General features: G+C 44.2%; 1 protein-coding gene across 1 annotated transcript in view; it reads right to left on the bottom strand.

Moving 5' to 3' along the window:
* Positions 1 to 20070, bottom strand: part of LOC144594411 (zinc finger protein ZFPM1-like) — a 232677-nt gene that overhangs the window by 44349 nt on the left and 168258 nt on the right. Inside the window, 1 exon segment of the mRNA XM_078400864.1 lies at positions 18921 to 19057. Within this exon segment, the coding sequence (XP_078256990.1) occupies positions 18921 to 19057 (137 nt within the window).

Consider the following 20070-nt stretch of genomic DNA (forward strand, 5'->3'; position numbering starts at 1 on the left):
GCAATTAGCCTACAAACATCTGTATATCTTTGGAGCTTGGGAAGAAGCCAGAGATCCCACGCAGGTCACGGGGAGAACGTACAAACTCTGTACAGACAGCACCTGTGGTCAGGATCGAACCGGGGCTTCCGGAGCTGTGAGGCAGCAACTCTACCTCTGCGCCACTCTTAAGGCGCTTCCATATTGCTTAGCCCATGATCAATGGAAAGAAGGAAAAAAATAAATCATCTGGACTTCTACTAATGACTGGTGAGGGATGCTGTTTGAGTTAGACAATAGACAGTAGACAATAGACAATAGGTGCAGGAGGAGGCCATTCGGCCCTTCGAGCCAGCACGGCCATTCAATGTGATCATGGCTGATCATTCTCAATCAGTACCCCATTCCTGCCTTCTCCCCATACCCCCTGACTCCGCTGTCCTTAAGAGCTCTATCTAGCTCTCTCTAGGAAAGGGCCGCGGGACACCATTCTGCTTTAGTTAAACATTTTGTTCAAGATGGCCGCGCCGTTGTGTTTGGCTGCCTGCCACTGTATGTTTCTTTTTTTTTTTTCCTAATCAGATGTGCAGCACTTTGGTCAACGTGGGTTGTTTTTAAATGTGCTATACAAATAAAATTGACTTGACTTGACTTGACTCTACTGTTACCTCTTATACCTGTCACCTTCTCGACTTAATATCCTACACCAAATTAATTGTTTTTACTTTCTTTCCTATCTTTTACCACTTCTTAATTGTTGCCATTTAGATCGTTCCAATTTATTGTCAGAGCTTTCTTAGTTGCTTTGCCTGTCTTTCAATTTCACACGCTCAGGCAGTGTTGATTAAAAAGTGAAGTCCAAAGCTTTATCAATGGATCTAGTGTTAGGTCATCCAACATGTACACCAGCTATACAAACTAGGAAGCTCCTCAGTTCAGTTTCTTATTTGCCCTACATTGACTGAAACCACCAGGACAGCAAATTGGTATGGTGTGATGGATATTGGTACAGCAGAATTAAAAGTGGAAGGCTTGGCAAAAATTCACAGTTCATATGAGCAGAATTAGGCCATCCAGGCCATCCAGCATTCAATCATGGCTGGTCTATCTTTCCCTCTCAACTCCATTCTTCTATCGTCTCCCCAAAGCCTTCGACACCCTTACTAGTCAAGAACCTATCAATCTCCATTTTAAAAAAAACCCCAATGACTTGACTTCCACAGCCGTCTGTGGCAATGAATTCCACACATTCACCACCCTCTGACTAAAGAAATCCCTTCTCATCTCCTTTCTAAAAGGTACATCATTTTGCTTTACACATCCATTCCATCTAGGTCTTTCAATATTCAGTAAGTTTCAATGATGTTCCCCCCTCATCCTCCTAATCTCCAGCGAGTGCAGGCCCAGAGCCATCAAACACTCAACATACATTAACCAAAGCATTCCCGGGATCATTCTCGTAAACATCCTCTAGATCCTCTCCAACGCCAGCATATCCTTCCTCAGACATGGGGCCCAAAACTGCTCACAATATTGCAAATGCAGTCTCACCAGTGCCTTCTAAAGCCTCAGCATTACATCCCTGCTTTTATTTTCTAGTGGTCTCAAAATGAATGCTAACATTGCATTCGCCTTCATTAGTACCAATTCAACTTACAAATTAACCCTTTTGTGAATCCTGCACCAGCACTCCCAAGTCTCTTTGCACCTCCGAGTTCTGTATCCTCTCCCCATTTAGAAAATAATCTATGCCTTTATTCCTCTCACCAAAGTGCGTAGCTGCACACTTTCTCATGTTCTATTCCATCTCCCACTCTGTCCAAGTCCTTCTGCAGACTCCCTGCTTCCACGACACGACTGCCCTATCACCTACTTTTGTACCATCCGCAAACTTGGCCACAAAGCCATCAATTCCATCATCGGTACACACTTTGAAGAGTAGCGAACCCACCACCGACCTCTGCGGAATACCACTAGTCACTGGCAGCCAACTACAAAACCCTCTTTATTCCCACTCTTTGCCTTCCGCCATCCAGCCAATCTTCCAACTATACTAGTATCTTCCCTCTGATACCATGGGCTCTCATCTTCTTTAACAGCCTCAGGTACAGCACTTTACCAAAGGCCTTCTGAAAATCCAGGTAAACATCATCCACTGAGTCTCCTTTGTCTATCCTGCTATTGCCTTCCTCAAAGAATCCTAACAGATTTGTCAGGCAAGATCTCCCCTTTACAAAACCATGCTGACTTCTGCCCATTATATCATGTGCTTCTAAGTACTAGGAAACCTCATCCTTAATCATAGACTGTAAAATGTTACCGACCACTGAAGTCAGCCTCACTGGCCCATAGTTTCCATTCTTCCGCATCGCTCCCTTCTTGGGCAGCAGAGCAACATTCACAACTTTCCCGTCCTCTCCCGACTTCAGTGATTCCTGAAAGATCAATGCTAATGCCTCCACAATCTCTAGAGCCATCTCTTTCAGAAACCTGGGGTGTAGTCCATCTGGTCCAGGTGACTTATCCATCGTCAGATCGTTCAACTTCCCAAGCAGTAATAGTCACTGCACTAACATCTGCCACAAGACTCTTTTGAATTTCTGGCATGTTGCTGGTTCCACTGTGAAGACTGATGTAGAAAACGTATTCAATTCACCCTCCATTTCTTTATTCCTCATTCCCACTTCTCCAGCATCATTTACCAGTGGTTCAATGCTCACTCTTGCCTCTTTTATACTCTGAAGAAACTTTTCCTATCCTCTTCTATTATTGCATGGCTTACCATATTTCATCTTTTATTCCCTTTTGAAAGTTGGCTTTTAAAAGCTTTCCAATCTTCTAGCTTCCCGCTATTCTTTGCATTGTTATACGCCTTCTCTTTTAGTTTCATGCTGATTTTGACTTCCTTTGTCAACCAGGGTCGCCTCATTCTCCCTTTAAGAGTCTTTCTGGCTGTGGAACTGTGCAAGGACAGTCCAGGCGGTCGCCACGGACAACTGGAGGCCAGCCGAGATCAAGGGCAGACCCTGCGGCCGACGAGAACGAAGACCCAGTGGGCTATCCATGGCCACTTGCAGTGGCGGACCACTGCCTGTAGGGGGAAGCTCGGACGTCCTGGTAGTTGAGGAGGGAGCTAATGGCAGCGATGGACGCAAGGACTGGGATATTTTCTCCAGCGCCTTCAAGGTTGCCTGCAGGAGGCACAGAGGCGGTCGGGTGAGGAGAGGGACGTTGGGTCATGGGCCTGCAACAGCCTGGGGCTTACCAAGGCCAGGGTGCTCCGGTACTTCCAGTATGTGGACTGGACTTTAGACTCTTCTTTGTAAACTGTGCCGAAATATGGCAACTGCGCATTTGTGGGTTGTGCAGAATAATCTCACTGAGTTGTGCACAGGTGACAGTAAAGGACCATTGACCCATTCTTCCTCTTTAGGGTGAAACAAACCTGCATCATCCAAATTATTACAAGAAGCTCCTGCCATTGCTGCTCCACCATCATTCCTGATAGGGTCTCTTTCCAATCAACTTTAGCCAGCTCCTCCCTCATGCCTCTGTAATCACCTTTCCACAACAGTAATACCGACATATCTGATTTCACTTTCTCCCACTCAAACTGCAGAGTTACGCATGGTCATTACTTCCTAGGGGGTTCTTCACCTTAAACTCCCTAATCAAATCCGGTTTGTTAAATAACACCAAATCCAGAATTGCCTTTTCTGTAGTAGGCTCGACTACAAGCTTTGTCTCTCCGCTGACTGGTTAGCTTTTCACTGTACATGTGACAATAAACTAAGCTCCCACTGTACTAAGCCATCTCGTAGGCACTCTACGAATTCCTTCCCTTGGGATTCAGTACCAACCTGATTTTCCCAGTCTACCTGTATACTGAATTCCCCCATGACCACAGTAACAGTGCCTTTATTACATGCCGATTGCATCTTCTAATGTAATTTGTGCGCTACATCCTGGCTACTGTTCGGATGCCTGAATATGTCTCCCATCGGGTTCTCTTATTGACCTCCTAGTCAACTGCCTGGATGAGCATACCAGTAGATATCAGGTGAGAAATAGCTTGATTAATTTGATAATTATTATTTAGGGCAAGAAAATTGATGTGTACGTAAAAGTAATAGAAATAACCAACAGCAATCATTATGATGTAAAATGCATTTTTCATTGTCTAAGTGATTATCAGATGTTTGGAAGTATCCTTTAAAAACTATTTTTGGTTGTTGGTTCTTATTAACTGTGAACGTGGCCATTTGATTTGCCTTTTGAAAAGAAAAAATACAGTTTTAAAGCTAGCAGTGGCCCTTTTATTTGTTAGTTTCCTACTTACTTCACTGGTTATTATGATCAGTGAGAACAAGCCTTAGTGCTTCATCTCCCAGGAATTGAGTGATGTCGGGCATGGCCAGATTACTCTCTCTGTTGCCCTGGAAAGGACATCTTGCTCAATATTTCAGTTCCACTATTAACAACCGCTGATGGGAATAGGTCACTATTCCACAATGTACTCCGAAGAGGAGTGGAGTCATGTGTGTCTTATTTCCATTGCATCAGTGACAAGCTCTAAAGATAACCGCATGCCATTCCAGGATTCATAGGAAATTATGCCTTTTTTTTGGCTGTGGAAGGGCAAAAATTGGATCCAAAAACCGTTATCATAATCAATGCAGAAGCGGTGGCCTCTTTATTTCACCTGTCATCGTCATTGACATGCACAGGATGGCCATATATTAGCTTAAGGTGTCTAACAGGAATAAACCAGTTTCTCTGCAGGAGAAATGGAAATATAGGAGAAAAAAAAGCAGCAAAAATAAAAACTTATGCTACTCAGAACAGCTGCTCTGTGTTGTGGCAGAGATTTTTCAGCTGTTAAAATGGCTATCGACTTAGTGAACGTGGTTGTGAAAACTTATACAGATAGCAAGACTCTCAAACTTTAAAATGTTTTTGATTGTTCCCAAATTTTAAAAAGCATTAACTGTCACAATTTTCAATAAATTGAATGGGGCACGGGTGGCGTAGTGATAAGAATTGCCCAGAGACCCGGGTTCGATCCCGACTACGGGTGCTAACTGTACGGAGTTTGTACGTTCTCCCCGTGACCTGCGTGGGTTTTCTCCGAGATCTTCGGTTTCCTCCCACACTCCAAAGACGTACAGGTACGTAGGTTAATTGACTGGGTAAAATGTAAAAATTGTCCCTAGTGTGTGTAGGATAGTGTTAATGTGCGGGGATCGCTGGTCGGCTAATAATTAAACTAAACTAAAATGCTGTGTAATTTAATTATATTGCTGTGCAAAAAGCAATTTAAAAAGGAAGAGATCATCACAAAATGCTGGAGTAACTCAGCGGGTCAGGCAGCACCTCAGGAGAGAAGGAATGGGTGACCCTGAAGGGTCTCGACCCAAAACGTCACCCATTCTTTCTCTCCTGAGATGCTGCCTGACCCGCTGAGTTACTCCAGCATTTTGTGATACGTTCGATTTGTACCAGCATCTGCAGTTATTTTCCTGCACAAGAGATCACAGTAATTATGTAGGTTATGTAATTATAAGGTATGTAGGTTAATTGACTGGGTAAATGTAAAAATTGTCCCTAGTGTGTGTAGGATAGTGTTAATGTGCGGGGATCGCTGGTCGGCGCGGACTCGGTGGGCCAAAGGGCCTGTTTCCGCGCTGTATCTCTAAAAAAAATTAAAAATAAATTTTTAAAAATGATACACTAATTTAACCCATGGGGATGGAAATTCCCCATGTACCTGGGAGAGAAGAATCCATTAAATCATATAAAATCACAGAAATTTGAGGCAGAGTTCAGTCCAGTGTGCCGGCTAAAAAAGACCTAATTGATCTAACTTTGTAACTCTAAAGTTCATCAGCTCTAGCATAGAGATTAAAACGTCCAATGGGTTTCATTGTCACCATCCCTTCTGCAAACATTTTATTCTCAGTTTTTTAAAATTAGAAATGCAAATGCCCCCCAGCTGCAATGCTGGGCTCAAAATTCAACACTTGAATTCGGTCGTCTATGCCACAATCAAGTCACTTAACCATTTTGCACATATCGCTGGACACAAAGGAGTAAATTGGTTAGAATGAAAAATGATTTATTTTCAAAGTAAGTTTAAAGAACTCCACAATGTGCAGCAAAGTCCAAGAGACCACTTCAGGCTGTGTGTGAATGTTCCCAGCTTTATTCTTGTAGTCTGAGCTTCAAAGATATTCCGAGTAAGACACAAGTTCAAACATTGCATTTTGCTACCATGATTAATGTAAAAGTTATTTTATTTTATAGAATGAAAACGCAATTTAAGGCAGAGTAGGGGAACACTGCCTTCATAGAGAAGCAAGTTACATATCAAATTAATGGAGATTACAACACAAAGTACTTAATCGATTGCTTCAGAAAATTAAACATTACGTTTGGTTGTGGAAGGCTGCAAGTTTTAAAAATTAAATAAAAGGAAGTACATTTTATCATTACTTCCATTTGGTTAAGATTTGGGCCATTGATGACAATTAGAAATACCTTTTCAAAGGCAAGATGCTTCAAAGTTCTTTCGAATCCAATAGACCAATGCATCAAAGTTTGTTTTGTTTCTAAACAGCTAATTTTTTCCATGGCTACACAGGCCTATTGACTCTTGCCCTTGACCCAATGATTTTGCAGTGATAGTTTAGAAACTCTCAAGTAGCTGATAAGGGTTTGTATAGATTAGCAGGACCTGTTATGACTGAGAGTAACTGAGACCAAGCAGGAATGATGGCTTTACAGAGTATTTTAGTACCTGGAGAACTAAACTATGTAACAGTAAATGAATCTAACAAATTGCTCAAGAATAAATAATTATTTTTAAAATACTTTTTTTTCTAGTTAACAGAAGAATCGAAAATGACTTTTAATGATTCACTCAGATTTGAGTAACTTGCATTCAACTATGTAACAGTAGAGGAATCTAACAAATTGCTCAAGAATAATCATTATTGTTATTGAATATTTGTTGTACTTAAATTTCAGATATCTCCCAAACGGAAATTTTATAAATCATTTATAAATAAATGCAACATTGCGTGACAAACAGTCTACAACCAGATCGCATGGGGAGTTTACATCTTCTAATTGAAGAGAATGGAAGCCCAGAATGGGGCGAGTCTCACAACATTAGAACGCCCTGACGCACTTTGCAGTCAATGTTTCAAAAAGCCCAGTCACCGCAGAATCAGCAATGTTTCTCAGTAAATTTACTGGAACTTTTTTGATCAAAAGGGATAAACTCTCCACAAAGAGAAGTCCTGCATCAGAAAATGTCTTTGCCAAATCATGGAAAAACTTTTAGAAAAGGTTTGTTTGTCCTCGTTAATGGACTGGCGAATGAACTCCTAATTGAGGAACTGGTCTATCGCATGGTGGACTGAAAAGTTCTTCTGCTTATTATATAGAAGGAATGATAAGCTTGCTCCCGGAAATCAACAAATATGTAGATAGAAGTCTAAATCTTGGAAATGAACATGTATCAGCCCAAAATCAATCATTTTGGACTTGATGTACCAACAGCCTCCCAGAAGCATGGCGCCTGGATGAGATAAGGTACAGACTAGAGAGATAAGGGTTAATCTGTATTTAATTCAAGGAGATGATGAACAGGACATTTAATAAACTCAGAAATATAGATGCTTTTATGTAATCATGCTACAGTTTCCCAAACCAGACAACTGTGGGGTTCTGTTAATTACCAGCTTAACTATTTTCTCTTATCAGAAACATTAATTTGACAAGAATTAACATCAGAATGCCTCCAAATCATACGTTGGAAAAAGCTAGCTCAAAGTTTGTCACACTTAATAAACATTGCCATGCAATCTGACTGCTCAAAGTTTAAACTCAAAATACTTCAAACTTCAAAACTCAAAAGTCTTTGAGATTAAAAGATTATTTAAAAGTTTGCCACCAATTCAAGTATCATCTGGAGGTAACAGTGATTGTACTCCAGTGGGGGGGAAAACACTGTTTTTAAATATGGATTTGTTTAATAAAATACGTTCACTAATGAAAATAATTGTTGGCCTTTTACCTTCCGCAATTGGGTTTGATCTAAATCAAAGGAGAGTGAATTTCCTCCCACCCTGGATGAAACCACTCTGATAAGATTTCTTCATGTCAAGAATGGTTCTCAAAATCAAAAATCTTCAATTTCTAATCCTAACAAATACTTTTTTTAATAACTTGAATGATGAGCATTGACTGTGTAATTTCTCATGTTAGATCCTGAGTGCAGATAGATTTCATAGTATTTATTGAGCAGTGTGTTATTCAGAAGTGTAATGTATTCTAAAGGTGATTATCACCAGGGGGAGAATGTTTCTGGGAGTCAGCTTTCCTAGCCCACCTTAAACAATTTTCCCTTGCAATTTTTGCCAGTGGAATTTTGTGGGAGAAATACACCAACTCTGAGTATGTGAATATCCACATTGGGATGTTTTAGTTCCCCTCTTTATACACCGATCATTATGACCTGACGAGCCAAAACATTATGACCACCGGCCTAATATGCTGTTGGTCCTCCGTGTGCAGCCCCATACACAGCAGGGTGCGATGCACTGTGTGTTGTGACACATTCCTCCCGTGACCACCATTAAAATTTTCTGTGACTTGTGCCACAGTAGACCTTCTGTCGGTTCGGACCAGACGGGATAGCCTTCGTTGCCCTGGCGCATCGATGAGCCTTGGGCGCCCAACACCCTGTCGCCGGTTTGTGGTTTGTCCCTCCTCGGACCACTGTCGGTAGGTACTCACCACTGCTGACCGGGAGCACCCCACAAGCCTTGCCGTTTCAGAGATGCTCTGACCCAGTCGTCTGGCCATAACAATTTGGCCCTTGTCAAAGTCGCTCAGGTCTTTACTCCAGCCCATTTCTCCTGCATCCAACACATCAACTTCAAGAACTGACTGTTCACTTGCTGCCTAATATATCCCACCCCTTGACAGGTGCCATTGTAACAAGATAATCAATGTTATTCACTTCGCCTGTCAGTGGTCATAATGTTTTGGCTGATCGGTGTATAAGCGAACCATATCATAACTGGCCTAGCTTGGTATCTGAATGTAAGTTAAAAGATTATGTTAAACATTATTATGCCAAAGATTGTCTATCACTTTAATCCTCCATTCCTCTCACATCCTGACTTGTGTATCTTTGGCTTCCTAATCCTTTCCAATTAAAAACATCTCAAGTTTGAGGAAGATTATGTGTGGGAAGGAATTGCAGATGCTGGTTTCCACCAAAAGATAGGTGTCTGAAGAAAGGCCCCGACCCGAAACGTTACTCCAGCCTTTTGTGTCTGATTTGAGGATAGATTATCTCTCCTTCCAACCAGGCCCATTGGAGGCTTCAGGGCTGAATACTGAGAGCAGCATTTTCAGATAATCGGCCTTTTCTGGTCAGTTCATATGTAGGGTATTCGCTCTAAAACATTAACCCTCTTTCTCTCTCCACCGTTCTGTTTGAGCTGTCAGATGTCCGATGGTTTAAATGCTTTGATTCACCCAGTTCCAGCATTAGATTTTTTTAGATTTAGAGATACAGCGCAGAAACAGGCCCTTCGGCCCACTGTGTCCGCGCCGCCCAGCGATCCCCGCACACACTAACACTATCCTACACACAATAGGGGCAATTTTTTACATTTGCCCAGCCAATTAACCTACAAACCTGTACGTCAGGATATGAATTGTGGGAGGAAACCGAAGATCTCGGAGAAAACCCACGCAGGTCACGGGGAGAACGTACAAATTCCGTACTGACGGCGCCCGTAGTCAGGATCGAACCCGAGTCTCCAGCGCTCCAATCGCTATAAGGCAGCAAGTCTACCGCTGCGCCACCGTGCTGCCCATTCGTTTTTTCTCTCTCCTAATCTCTCACTGGACTTTGCCAACGCCCATCTCCTTTAGACGGATGTTCTGGCATTAGTGTGATTGTGGCACAGAGCCATCTCTCTGCTTCCCCTTTTCCCTTTCTTCTTTTCCCACTCCATTTCTCTGCACGGACAACTCATTTGATTTCTAACTGTTCTCAGTTCTGTGAAAAGGACAACGATCCTATATGTTAATAGTTTCTACCTTCATGGATGCTGCTTGATCTGCAACAATCTCCAACATTTTATAATTTGAAAGCCTTAACTTCCGAATCCGCTCCATGTTTACATAAATGCGCAGTACAAAGCTGTCTTCAATTCAAACTAATTATCAGTCTCAATTAATCTACCACAGATGCTATTTATTCACAAAATGCTGGAGTAACTCAGCAGGTCAGGCAGCATCTCAGGAGAGAAGGAATGGGTGACGTTTCGGGTCGAAACCCTACTTCAGATGCTGCTCACCTCACGATGCTTCGACTTGCGGTATTTCGACTTTGCGATAGACAATAGACAATAGGTGCAGGAGTAGGCCATTCAGCCCTTCGAGCCAGCACCGCCATTCAATGCGATCATGGCTGATCACTCTCAATCAGTACCCCGTTCCTGCCTTCTCCCCATGCCCCCTCACTCCGCTATCCTTAAGAGCTCTATCCAGCTCTCTCTTGAAAGCATCCAACGAACTGGCCTCCACTGCCTTCTGAGGCAGAGAATTCCACACCTTCACCACTCTCTGACTGAAAAAGTTCTTCCTCATCTCCGTTCTAAATGGCCTACCCCTTATGCACCCCGATGGTGCAAACGGCAGCGACCCGTGGCGAGCTGCCGCTCGCTTCCGGCCACGTGATCACGTGTATTCAATGCATTACAAATTACAATATTTTCGGTCACCGATGGGTTTCTCGGAAGGAAACCCCATCGTAAGCTGGGGAGCACCTGTATATGAATTGTGCAGGAAGGAACTGCAGATACTGGTTTAAACCGAAGGTAGATTCAAGCTGGAGTAACTCCGTGGGTCAGACAGCATCTCTGGAGAAAAGGAATAGGTGACGTTTCGGTCTGAAGAAGGGTCACCTATTCCTATTCTCCAGAGATGCTGTCTGACCCACTGAGTTACTCCAGCTTTATGTGTCTATCTGCAAAATGAATTATTTGGACAAATGCTGTTACATTAGTTTTGGGTTTCGGTTAATTATTGTCACATGTTCCAAGGTACAGTGACAAACTTTGTTTTGCATGCTATCCAAATAAATCAGATGATACTGTGCATAAATACAATCAAGCCAAACTCAAGTATAAAGGGGAAGATAAAGGGGAACACAGTTCTCAGCATCGTAATGCATCAGTCTGAAGAAGGGTCTCAACCCGAAACCTTCCTGCAATGCTGTAGGAAAATAACTGCAGATGCTGGTACAAATCGAAGGTATCACAAAATGCTGGAGTAACTCAGCAGGTCAGGCAGCATCTAGGAGAGAGGGAATGGGTGACATTTCGGGTTGAGACTGATGTCAGGGGGAGGCAGGACAAAGAAAGGATATAGGTGGAGACAGGAAGACAGTGGGAGAACTGGAAGGGGAGGGGAAGAGAGGGACAGAGAACTTTAGATAGTTCCTCTGTCCCTCTCTTCCCCTCCCCCTTCCAATTCCCCCACTATCTTCCTGTCTCCACCTATATCCTTTCTTTGTCCTGCCCCCCCCCCCCCCCCCCGACATTAGTCTGAAGAAGGGTCTCGACCCAAAACGTCACCCATTCCTTATCTCCAGAAACAAAAGCTAGAATGTGATTCATGTCAGAGTCTATAAACATTGGCCCAGGATCTGTGGTCAGTGTGAGGTGTATATATCTACCTGCCGACTAGGGTTGCCAACTTCCTCACTCCCAAATATGGGACAAGGTGACAAATATGGGACAAGGTGACAAGGCCCCACGTGACCTCACCCAGCCAGTGCCACGTGCTCCCGCTCCACCAATAGCGGCCACTGGCTGGGTGAGGTCACGTGGGGCGCGGGCCGGTGACGTCACCCTTTGTCCCTTATTTGGGAGTGAGGAAGTTGGCAACCCTACTAATATAGGGACAAGGGCGGTCCCGATGGGCCTGTTTCCGCGCTGTATCTCTAAACTAAACTAAAACTAATTTTATCAACTGCATGTCTGCCCAACAGTCGGGTGTTTACAGTAATTATAATAATCAGGGGGCAAATAAATACCTGTAAGTATCTGAAAAACTAAAAATATTTTCCAGAAATCTGTAGAAACATAGAAACATAGAAAATAGGTGCAGGAGGAGGCCATTCGGCCCTTCGAGCCAGCACCGGCATTCATTGTGATCATGGCTGATCGTCCCCAATCAATACCCTGTGCCTGCCTTCACCCCATAACCCTTGATTCCACTAGCCCCTAGAATAGGTGAAAGGCAAATGTTCCCCTTCACTTTACTTTAAACATACAGAGTGTAAACAGTCCCTTCAGCCCGCTGAGTCCGCGTCGACCAGCGATCACCCCACACACTAGCACTATCCTAAACACTAGGGACAATCCACAGAAGCCAATTAACCAACAAACCTATAAGTCTTTGGAGTGTGGGAGTAACCTGGACTGATAATAGACAATAGACAATAGACAATAGGTGCAGGAGGAGGCCATTCGGCCCTTCGAGCCAGCACCGCCATTCAATGTGATCATGGCTGATCATTCTCAATCAGTACCCCGTTCCTGCCTTCTCCCCATACCCCCTGACTCCACTATCCTTGAGCTCTATCTAGCTCTCTCTTGAATGCATTCAGAGAATTGGCCTCCACTGCCTTCTGAAGCAGAGAATTCCACAGATTCACAACTCTCTGACTGAAAAAGTTTTTCCTCATCATCATCATCATCATATATATACAGCCGGAAACAGGCCTTTTCGGCCCTCCAAGTCCGTGCCGCCCAGTGATCCCCGCACATTAACACTATCCTACACACACTAGGGACAATTTTTACATTTTACCCAGCCAATTAACCTACATACCTGTACGTCTTTGGAGTGTGGGAGGAAACCGAAGATCTCGGAGAAAACCCACGCAGGTCACGGGGAGAACGTACAAACTCCTTACAGTGCAGCACCCGTAGTCAGGATCGAACCTGAGTCTCCGGCGCTGCATTCGCTGTAAAGCAGCAACTCTACCGCTGCGCTACCGTGCCGCCCGCCGTGCCGTACCTCATCTCAGTTCCAAATGGCCTACCCCTTATTCTTAAACTGTGGCCCCTTGTTCTGGACTCCCCCAACATTGGGAACATGTTTCCTGCCTCTAACGTGTCCAACCCCTTAATAATCTTATACATTTCGATAAGATCTCCTCTCATCCTTCTTAACCTAGTAAACCTACGCTGCACGCCCTCAATAGCAAGAATATCCTTCCTCAAATTTGGAGACCAAAACTGCACACAGTACTCCAGGTGCGGTCTCACTAGGGCCCTGTGAAAACTGGTGAAAACCCATGCGGTCACAAGGAGATCGTACAAACTCCGTACAGACAGCATCTGTATTCAGGATCAAACCTACAGTGCCCTCCATAATGTTTGGGACAAAGACCCATCATTTATTTATTTGCCTCTGTACTCCACAATTTGAGATTTGAAATAGAAAAAAAAAATCACATGTGGTTAAAGTGCATATTGTCAGTCTTTAATAAAGGCCATTTTTTTAAATACATCTTGGTTTCACCATGTAGAAATTACAGCAGTGTTTATACATAGTCCCCCCATTTCAGGGCACCATAATATTTGGGACACAGCAATGTCATGTAAATGAAAGTAGTCATGTTTAGTATTTTGTTGCATATCCTTTGCATGCAATGACTGCTTGAAGTCTGCGATTCGTGGACATCACCAGTTGCTGGGTGTCTTCTCTGGTGATGCTCTGCCAGGCCTGTATTGCAGCCATCTTTAGCTAATGCTTGTTTTGGGGGCTAGTCCCCTTCAGTTTTCTCTTCAGCATATAAAAGGCATGCTCAAATGGGTTCCGATCGGGTGATCGGCCACTCAAGAATTGACCATTTTTTAGCTTTGAAAAACTCCTTTGTTGCTTTAGTAGTATGTTTGGGATCATTGGCTTGCTGTAGAATGAACTGCCGGCCAATGAGTTTTGAAGCATTTTTTTGAACTTGAGCTGACAGGATGTGTTTATACACTTCAGAATTCATTATGCTGCTACCATCAGCAGTTGTATCATCAATGAAGATAAGTGAGCCAGTACCTTCAGCAGCCGTACATGCCCAGGCCATAACACCCCCACCACCGTGTTTCACAGATGAGGTGTTATGCTTTGGATCTTGGGCAGTTCCTTCTCTCCTCCATACTTTGCTCTTGCCATCACTCTGATTTAAGTTAATCTTCGTTTCATCTGTCCACAAGACCTTTTTCCAGAACTATGGTTGCTCTTTTAAGTACTTCTTGGCAAACTGTAACCTTGCCTTCCTATTTTTGCGGCTAACCAGTGGTTTGCATCTTGCAGTGTAGCCTCTGTATTTCTGTTCATGAAATCTTCTGCGGACAGTGGTCATTGACAAATCCACACCTGACTCCTGAAGAGTGTTTCTGATCTGTCGGACAGGTGTTCGGGGATTTTTCTTTGTTATAGAGAGAATTCTTCTTTGATCAGCAGTTGAGGTCTTCTTTGGCCTGCCAGTCCCTTTGCGATTAGTAAGCTCACCAGTGCTCTCTTTCTTCTGGTAATAGGATGTTTTTTTATCAATCCAATGTACTGGTTTAATTTGAAGTTGTGACTCGGGCTGTCAGCTTCCTCACTCCCAAATACGGGACAAAGGGTGACGTCACCGCCCCGCGCCCCACGTGACCTCACCCAGCCAGCGGCCACGTGTTCCCGCTCCACCAATGGCGGCTGCCCGGGCCGGGAGGCGGGTTGCTATGCAACCTCAGTTAGGTGGAGCCCGGGCCTACACAGTCCAGGACTGCTGCGGCCCCCGGGCTACTGTGTCCGGGCCTGCAGCACCGACTGGGCCTGATACGGGACAAGTGCGGTCCCCTACGGGACAAACCAATTTAGCTCAAACTACGGGATGTCCCGGCTAATACGGGACAGTTGGCAACCCAGCAGTTGTGACTACGGAAGTGAATGCATTTAAGGTAGTGGATATGACTCCCTTAGATTTCAGCAATGTATTTGAACCAGTACTCTGGAAAAGCTGGTGACAATAATAATGACATTTAGAAACTGCGAGCATTGTTTGGATTTGGATTTGGTTAGAAAATTGAACCTAGATGTTGCTGGTATCACATTTTTGAACCTTTGTTTAATAGTTTCATACCATTCCAATAATAATAGGTAAGGCTTCAGAATATTGATCCAATGTCACCACACCTTGAAAGACCCACTATTATCCTGTGTTAATGAGGAAAGCAGACTGCAGAGCTGAGCAGCAGAAGCTGCAGGAAGACTTCAACTGGGCAAGGGAAAATGGCAAATGAAAATCGTACAGAAGGAGTTAAAATGGAGAAAATATCCAGGAAGGGTTTATTAATTGGAGAGAAGCCTCTGTGAGTGAGCATAGCTCCTGTACTCATGGAGTGCAATGGTGTCCACAGTCATCATGGTAAACATTCATTCTCTCTGTTGCCTGCAATCCTTTCGACTCATAAAATGCACATCAGTTACTTGGCAAGGTACAAGGAGATGTGCAGGGCATGTGCTTTTACACAGAAGGTGGTGGGTGCCTGGAATTTGCAGTCAGGGGTGGTGGATAAGGCAGACACGTTGGTGGCATTTAAAAGACTCTTGGATGGGCATATGGATGCACAGGGAATGGAGGGGATGTGTTTTTTTGTGGAGGTAGCTAAGCAAAACAAAATCATGAGGGGTAGGAAAAAAAACTGCAGATGCTGGTTAAAATTGAAGGTAAACACACAATACTGGAGTAACACAACGGGTCAGGCAGCATCTCGGGAGAGAAGGAATGGGTGACGTTTCGGGTCGAGACCCTTCTTCAGACTGATGTCAGGAGAGGGGGCGGTCCCCGGGCCTGCAGCGTCCCCCGGGCCTGCAGCGTCCCCCGGGCCTGCAGCATCCCCCGGGCCTGCAGCGTCCCCCGGGCCTGCAGCGTCCCCCGGGCCTGCAGCGTCCCCCGGGCCTGCAACGTCCCCCGGGCCTGCAACGTCCCCCGGGCCTGCAACGTCCCCCGGGCCTGCAGCGTCCCCCGGGCCTGCAACGTCCCCGGGCCTGCAGCGTCCGGGCCTGCAGCGTCCCCCGGGCCTGCAGCGTCCCCCGGGCCTGCAACGTCCCCCAGGCCTGCAGCGTCCGGGCCTGCAGCGTCCCCCGGGCCTGCAGCGTCCCCCGGGCCTAATACGGGATAAGGGCAGTCCCACATGGGACAAACCAATTTAGCCCAATATACAGGATGACCCGGCTAATATGGGACAGTTGGCAACCTTATCTTGATCTGTAATAATTGATCTGTTATTCACTACTTTTGTCAGAATGTGTTCACATTAGTTTTTTTGTGCATGGTGACTTTTCTGCTCCCAAATAGTCACTGAAGTTTGATAAAGTGGCTGCAGACCTAGACATATTACATATGCACGGATTTATAAATCCATCCAATCAATCAATCAAGATTCCGTTTTTAAGTGGGATCATGGAGAATCATTCTGTTTAAGCATTCAAGAATTTACAAAAATAGTGAGCAAGATCATTGCAGATTCACCAGCAACACAAAATAAAACAAAATTGTAGAGCATAATTGCCAGTACAGATAAAGGTTTGTTTCATCAGAACTTTTGAAAGTATTTTTACAATAGAAATTAATTCGAGTACTGAGTACATTCACCCTTGTTGAGTGCATGCATGCAATGTTCCTCATCCAACACATAGCAAGAAAATCTGCACCTTCCATCAGAAGATACAATGCACTGACAATTATTTGTCCAAACAATTCTACAATCTTTCATTGATTACAAAATCAAGGTTTTGGGCAAAACATTTCCATCCCTATTACTATAACGTTAGACTTTTGAGACTGTCGTGTCATTATTCCATACCAAAATAATTTAACGCGGTCACTTGCATGGAAAGATAAATAGGTTGCATTTATATTTGTTTATTATTTATATGAAGGACAAATCCATCCATGCCTATCTAAACAAAGTTTAGAAGGACAGTTAAGAAACAAAAATAATTAAATGCACTCTGCCAACCTGAAGAATATGTCAAGAGTGTTTAATTGTCATAGTTACTGACAAAAGAACAATGATATTCTAACTTGCTGCAGCTTTAACAGGCCCATAAATGCAATAACACACAGATAATATACAATAATAAAAAATTCAATAAATAACCACCTAATACTTGGCAACCATAATAGTGCAAAAGAAAATGAAGTTCGCATTGCAACCAGAGATAGACACAAATGCTGGAGTAACTCAGTGGGACAGGGGGCATCTCTGGAGAGAAGGAATGGGTGACGTTTCAGGTCGAGACCCTTCTTCAGACAGAGCAACCAGATACACAATCCATGGAAGATCGTAGTTGCTGAGGTTAGTGGTGTGTAATGTTTAAGAGCCTGATGGCGGCTGCAAAGAAGCTGAAGAATCTGAGTCAAAGGGAATGCTATAAAAAAAATCAGGAATGGCAATGATTGCTGACTGCCACAATCGTCACACTTCCGTTTTGAATAGGGTTACCAACTGTCCCGTATTAGCTGGGACATCCCGTATATTGGGCTAAATTGGTTTGTCCCGTACAGGACTGCCCTTGTCCCGTATTAGGCCCGGGTGCCGCTGTAGGCCCGGACACTGTAGGCCTGGACAGTGTAGGTCCGGACAGTGTAGGCCCGGGTGCCACTGTAGGCCCGGACAGTGTAGGGCCGGACAGTGTAGGCCCGGACAGTGTAGGCCCGGACAGTGCAGGGCCGGACAGTGCAGGGCCGGACAGTGCAGGGCCGGACAGTGCAGGGCCGGACAGTGCAGGGCCGGACAGTGCAGGGCCGGACAGTGCAGGGCCGGACAGTGCAGGGCCCGGACAGTGTGGGCCCGGACAGTGTAGGGCCAGACAGTGTAGGGCCGGACAGTGTAGGCCCGGAGGCCGCCTAGCGGAGGTTGCGTAGCAACCCTCCTCCCGGCCCGGGCAGCCGCCATTGGTGGAGCGGGAACACGTGGCCGCTGGCTGGGTGAGGTCACATGTGGAGTGAGGAAGTTGGCAACCCTATTTTTGAATGAACATTTTGCTACATGATGCTTTATAGATGAGCCTCAGAAAACAGCGCTCTCCCAATGATCAACAATTGGGTGCCAAATTGTGAGCAATTATCTGTTGTGCAGCAGACAATTGGAACTAAGCTGAAAGCCATACAGTTAACTCAACACATATTAAAACCACAACGTAATCCATCTAAGTACAATGGAAATTTTAGCATTTTGAGCACATTCCTCATATGAAAACTAAACTTAGGTAAAATACCAACAGTGGGCTGACCGTAGCATATAAACATATCCATCAATTGGTTTGTGAATCAAACTAGCAAATCTATTTATACATAGAATAATTATTAAAAATTATGTAATGGAGACACTTTTGTGTGTTGACACCAGCTAATGAGTAACTCCATCTGTTTAGTTTAGTTTAGAGATACTGCAGAAACAGGCCCTTCGGCCCATCGAGTCCACGACGACCAGCGATCCCCGCACACTAACACTATCCTACACACATTAGGGACAATTTACAATTATACCAAGCCAATTAGCCTGTACGTCTTTGGAGCGTGGGAGGAAACCGGAGATCACAGAGAAAACCCACGCAGGTCACGGGGAGAACGTACAAACCCGCAGTCAGGATCGAACCCGGGTCTCCGGCGCTGCAACTCTACCGCTGTGCCACCTTGCCGGCCGCTGTGGACATTCAACTCACGGGGAACTCACAGAGAATTATTATTCAATATATAAGTCAATGAGTGAGCATTCAGAGTTAATAGCTGTCAGATAAACACATCAACTTTATTCAAAAAGGAGCCGTGGAATACAAAAAATCCAGCCTACCATTTTGCCACTTTCTTGAGTATGTTTGTTACTGCTGTCGATGGACCCTTCATATGGACCCCAGGATAATCCTTTGGCCAGGCTGTGACATGCACGGACTTGCATTTCACTATCCAGGTGATGTAGATCCAGAGACTCTGATGAAATGAAATGTAAATAGAATCATTTTAACGTGTGTTATTTATTAAAATGCCTGTACTGTGCAAGATAAAATTCCACAAAAAAAAGTGTCCCCTTCAAAGCAACTCAAAATTGAAAGAAAGTTGGAAGATATTTTGTAGGTTCACTACTTCTTATCTTCAAAATAGCCTGCGACGAAACACACCATTCTGGAGCTGCCACAAGAAGAGGCATCATTTTAAATCTCCCTCCGCTCTTTGCCACATTCTGATAACAATGAATGGAAGTGGTCTTGTAACCATGTGGTACTGCCACAAACTCTTCAGCAGGACCAACATCTGAAAACTGCTCGGGCCATCAAAATATCACTTTCAGTTTTTTCTTTAAAACATTTCATGGGCATTTACTACAAGATTTTCGGATTTACTACAGGAATTTTGTGGTTGTCTGCTGTCAGCCACAGTACGTAGAAAGCAGGTTTAAAGGATTGGCCAAATTTCTTTCATTATCGTCAGTATAGATTGCCACTTTTGTTTGGTTTTATAAACGAGTATATTAGCGATGGCCAGTGATATGTGCATGCGTTACTGAATAATTACAACTTGGAAGAAATCTATTTAGCTCATCGAGTTCAAACCAGCTCTCCCTACAGCGATCCTGTCAGTCCCATTTCTCTGCTCTGTCCACAAAGACCTGAAAGTTTATTTCACTTATGCTCATTCAATTTTCTTCCAAAATCATTAATAATCTCCACCAGCATTATCGTCGCAGGGAGCCAGTACCAGATCATTGCAACTCACTGTGTGAAAATGTTCTTCCTCACTGCACCGGTTCCCCTTCACCTTAAATCAGTGTTCCTCTGTCCTGTAGTATCAAATCATGAAAACACCTCTGCGTTTCCCTCCTCAGTTAAACCCATCATAACCTTTTCTATAATCAATAATAATAACCATTAATAAACCAATACCAATCTGGACCAACACCAAGCTGGAAAGTGTACAGAGAAGATTTACAAGGATGCTGCCAGGAC

The sequence above is a fragment of the Rhinoraja longicauda genome, chromosome 6 (genome assembly GCF_053455715.1).
Source record: "Rhinoraja longicauda isolate Sanriku21f chromosome 6, sRhiLon1.1, whole genome shotgun sequence".
NCBI lineage: Eukaryota > Metazoa > Chordata > Chondrichthyes > Rajiformes > Arhynchobatidae > Rhinoraja > Rhinoraja longicauda.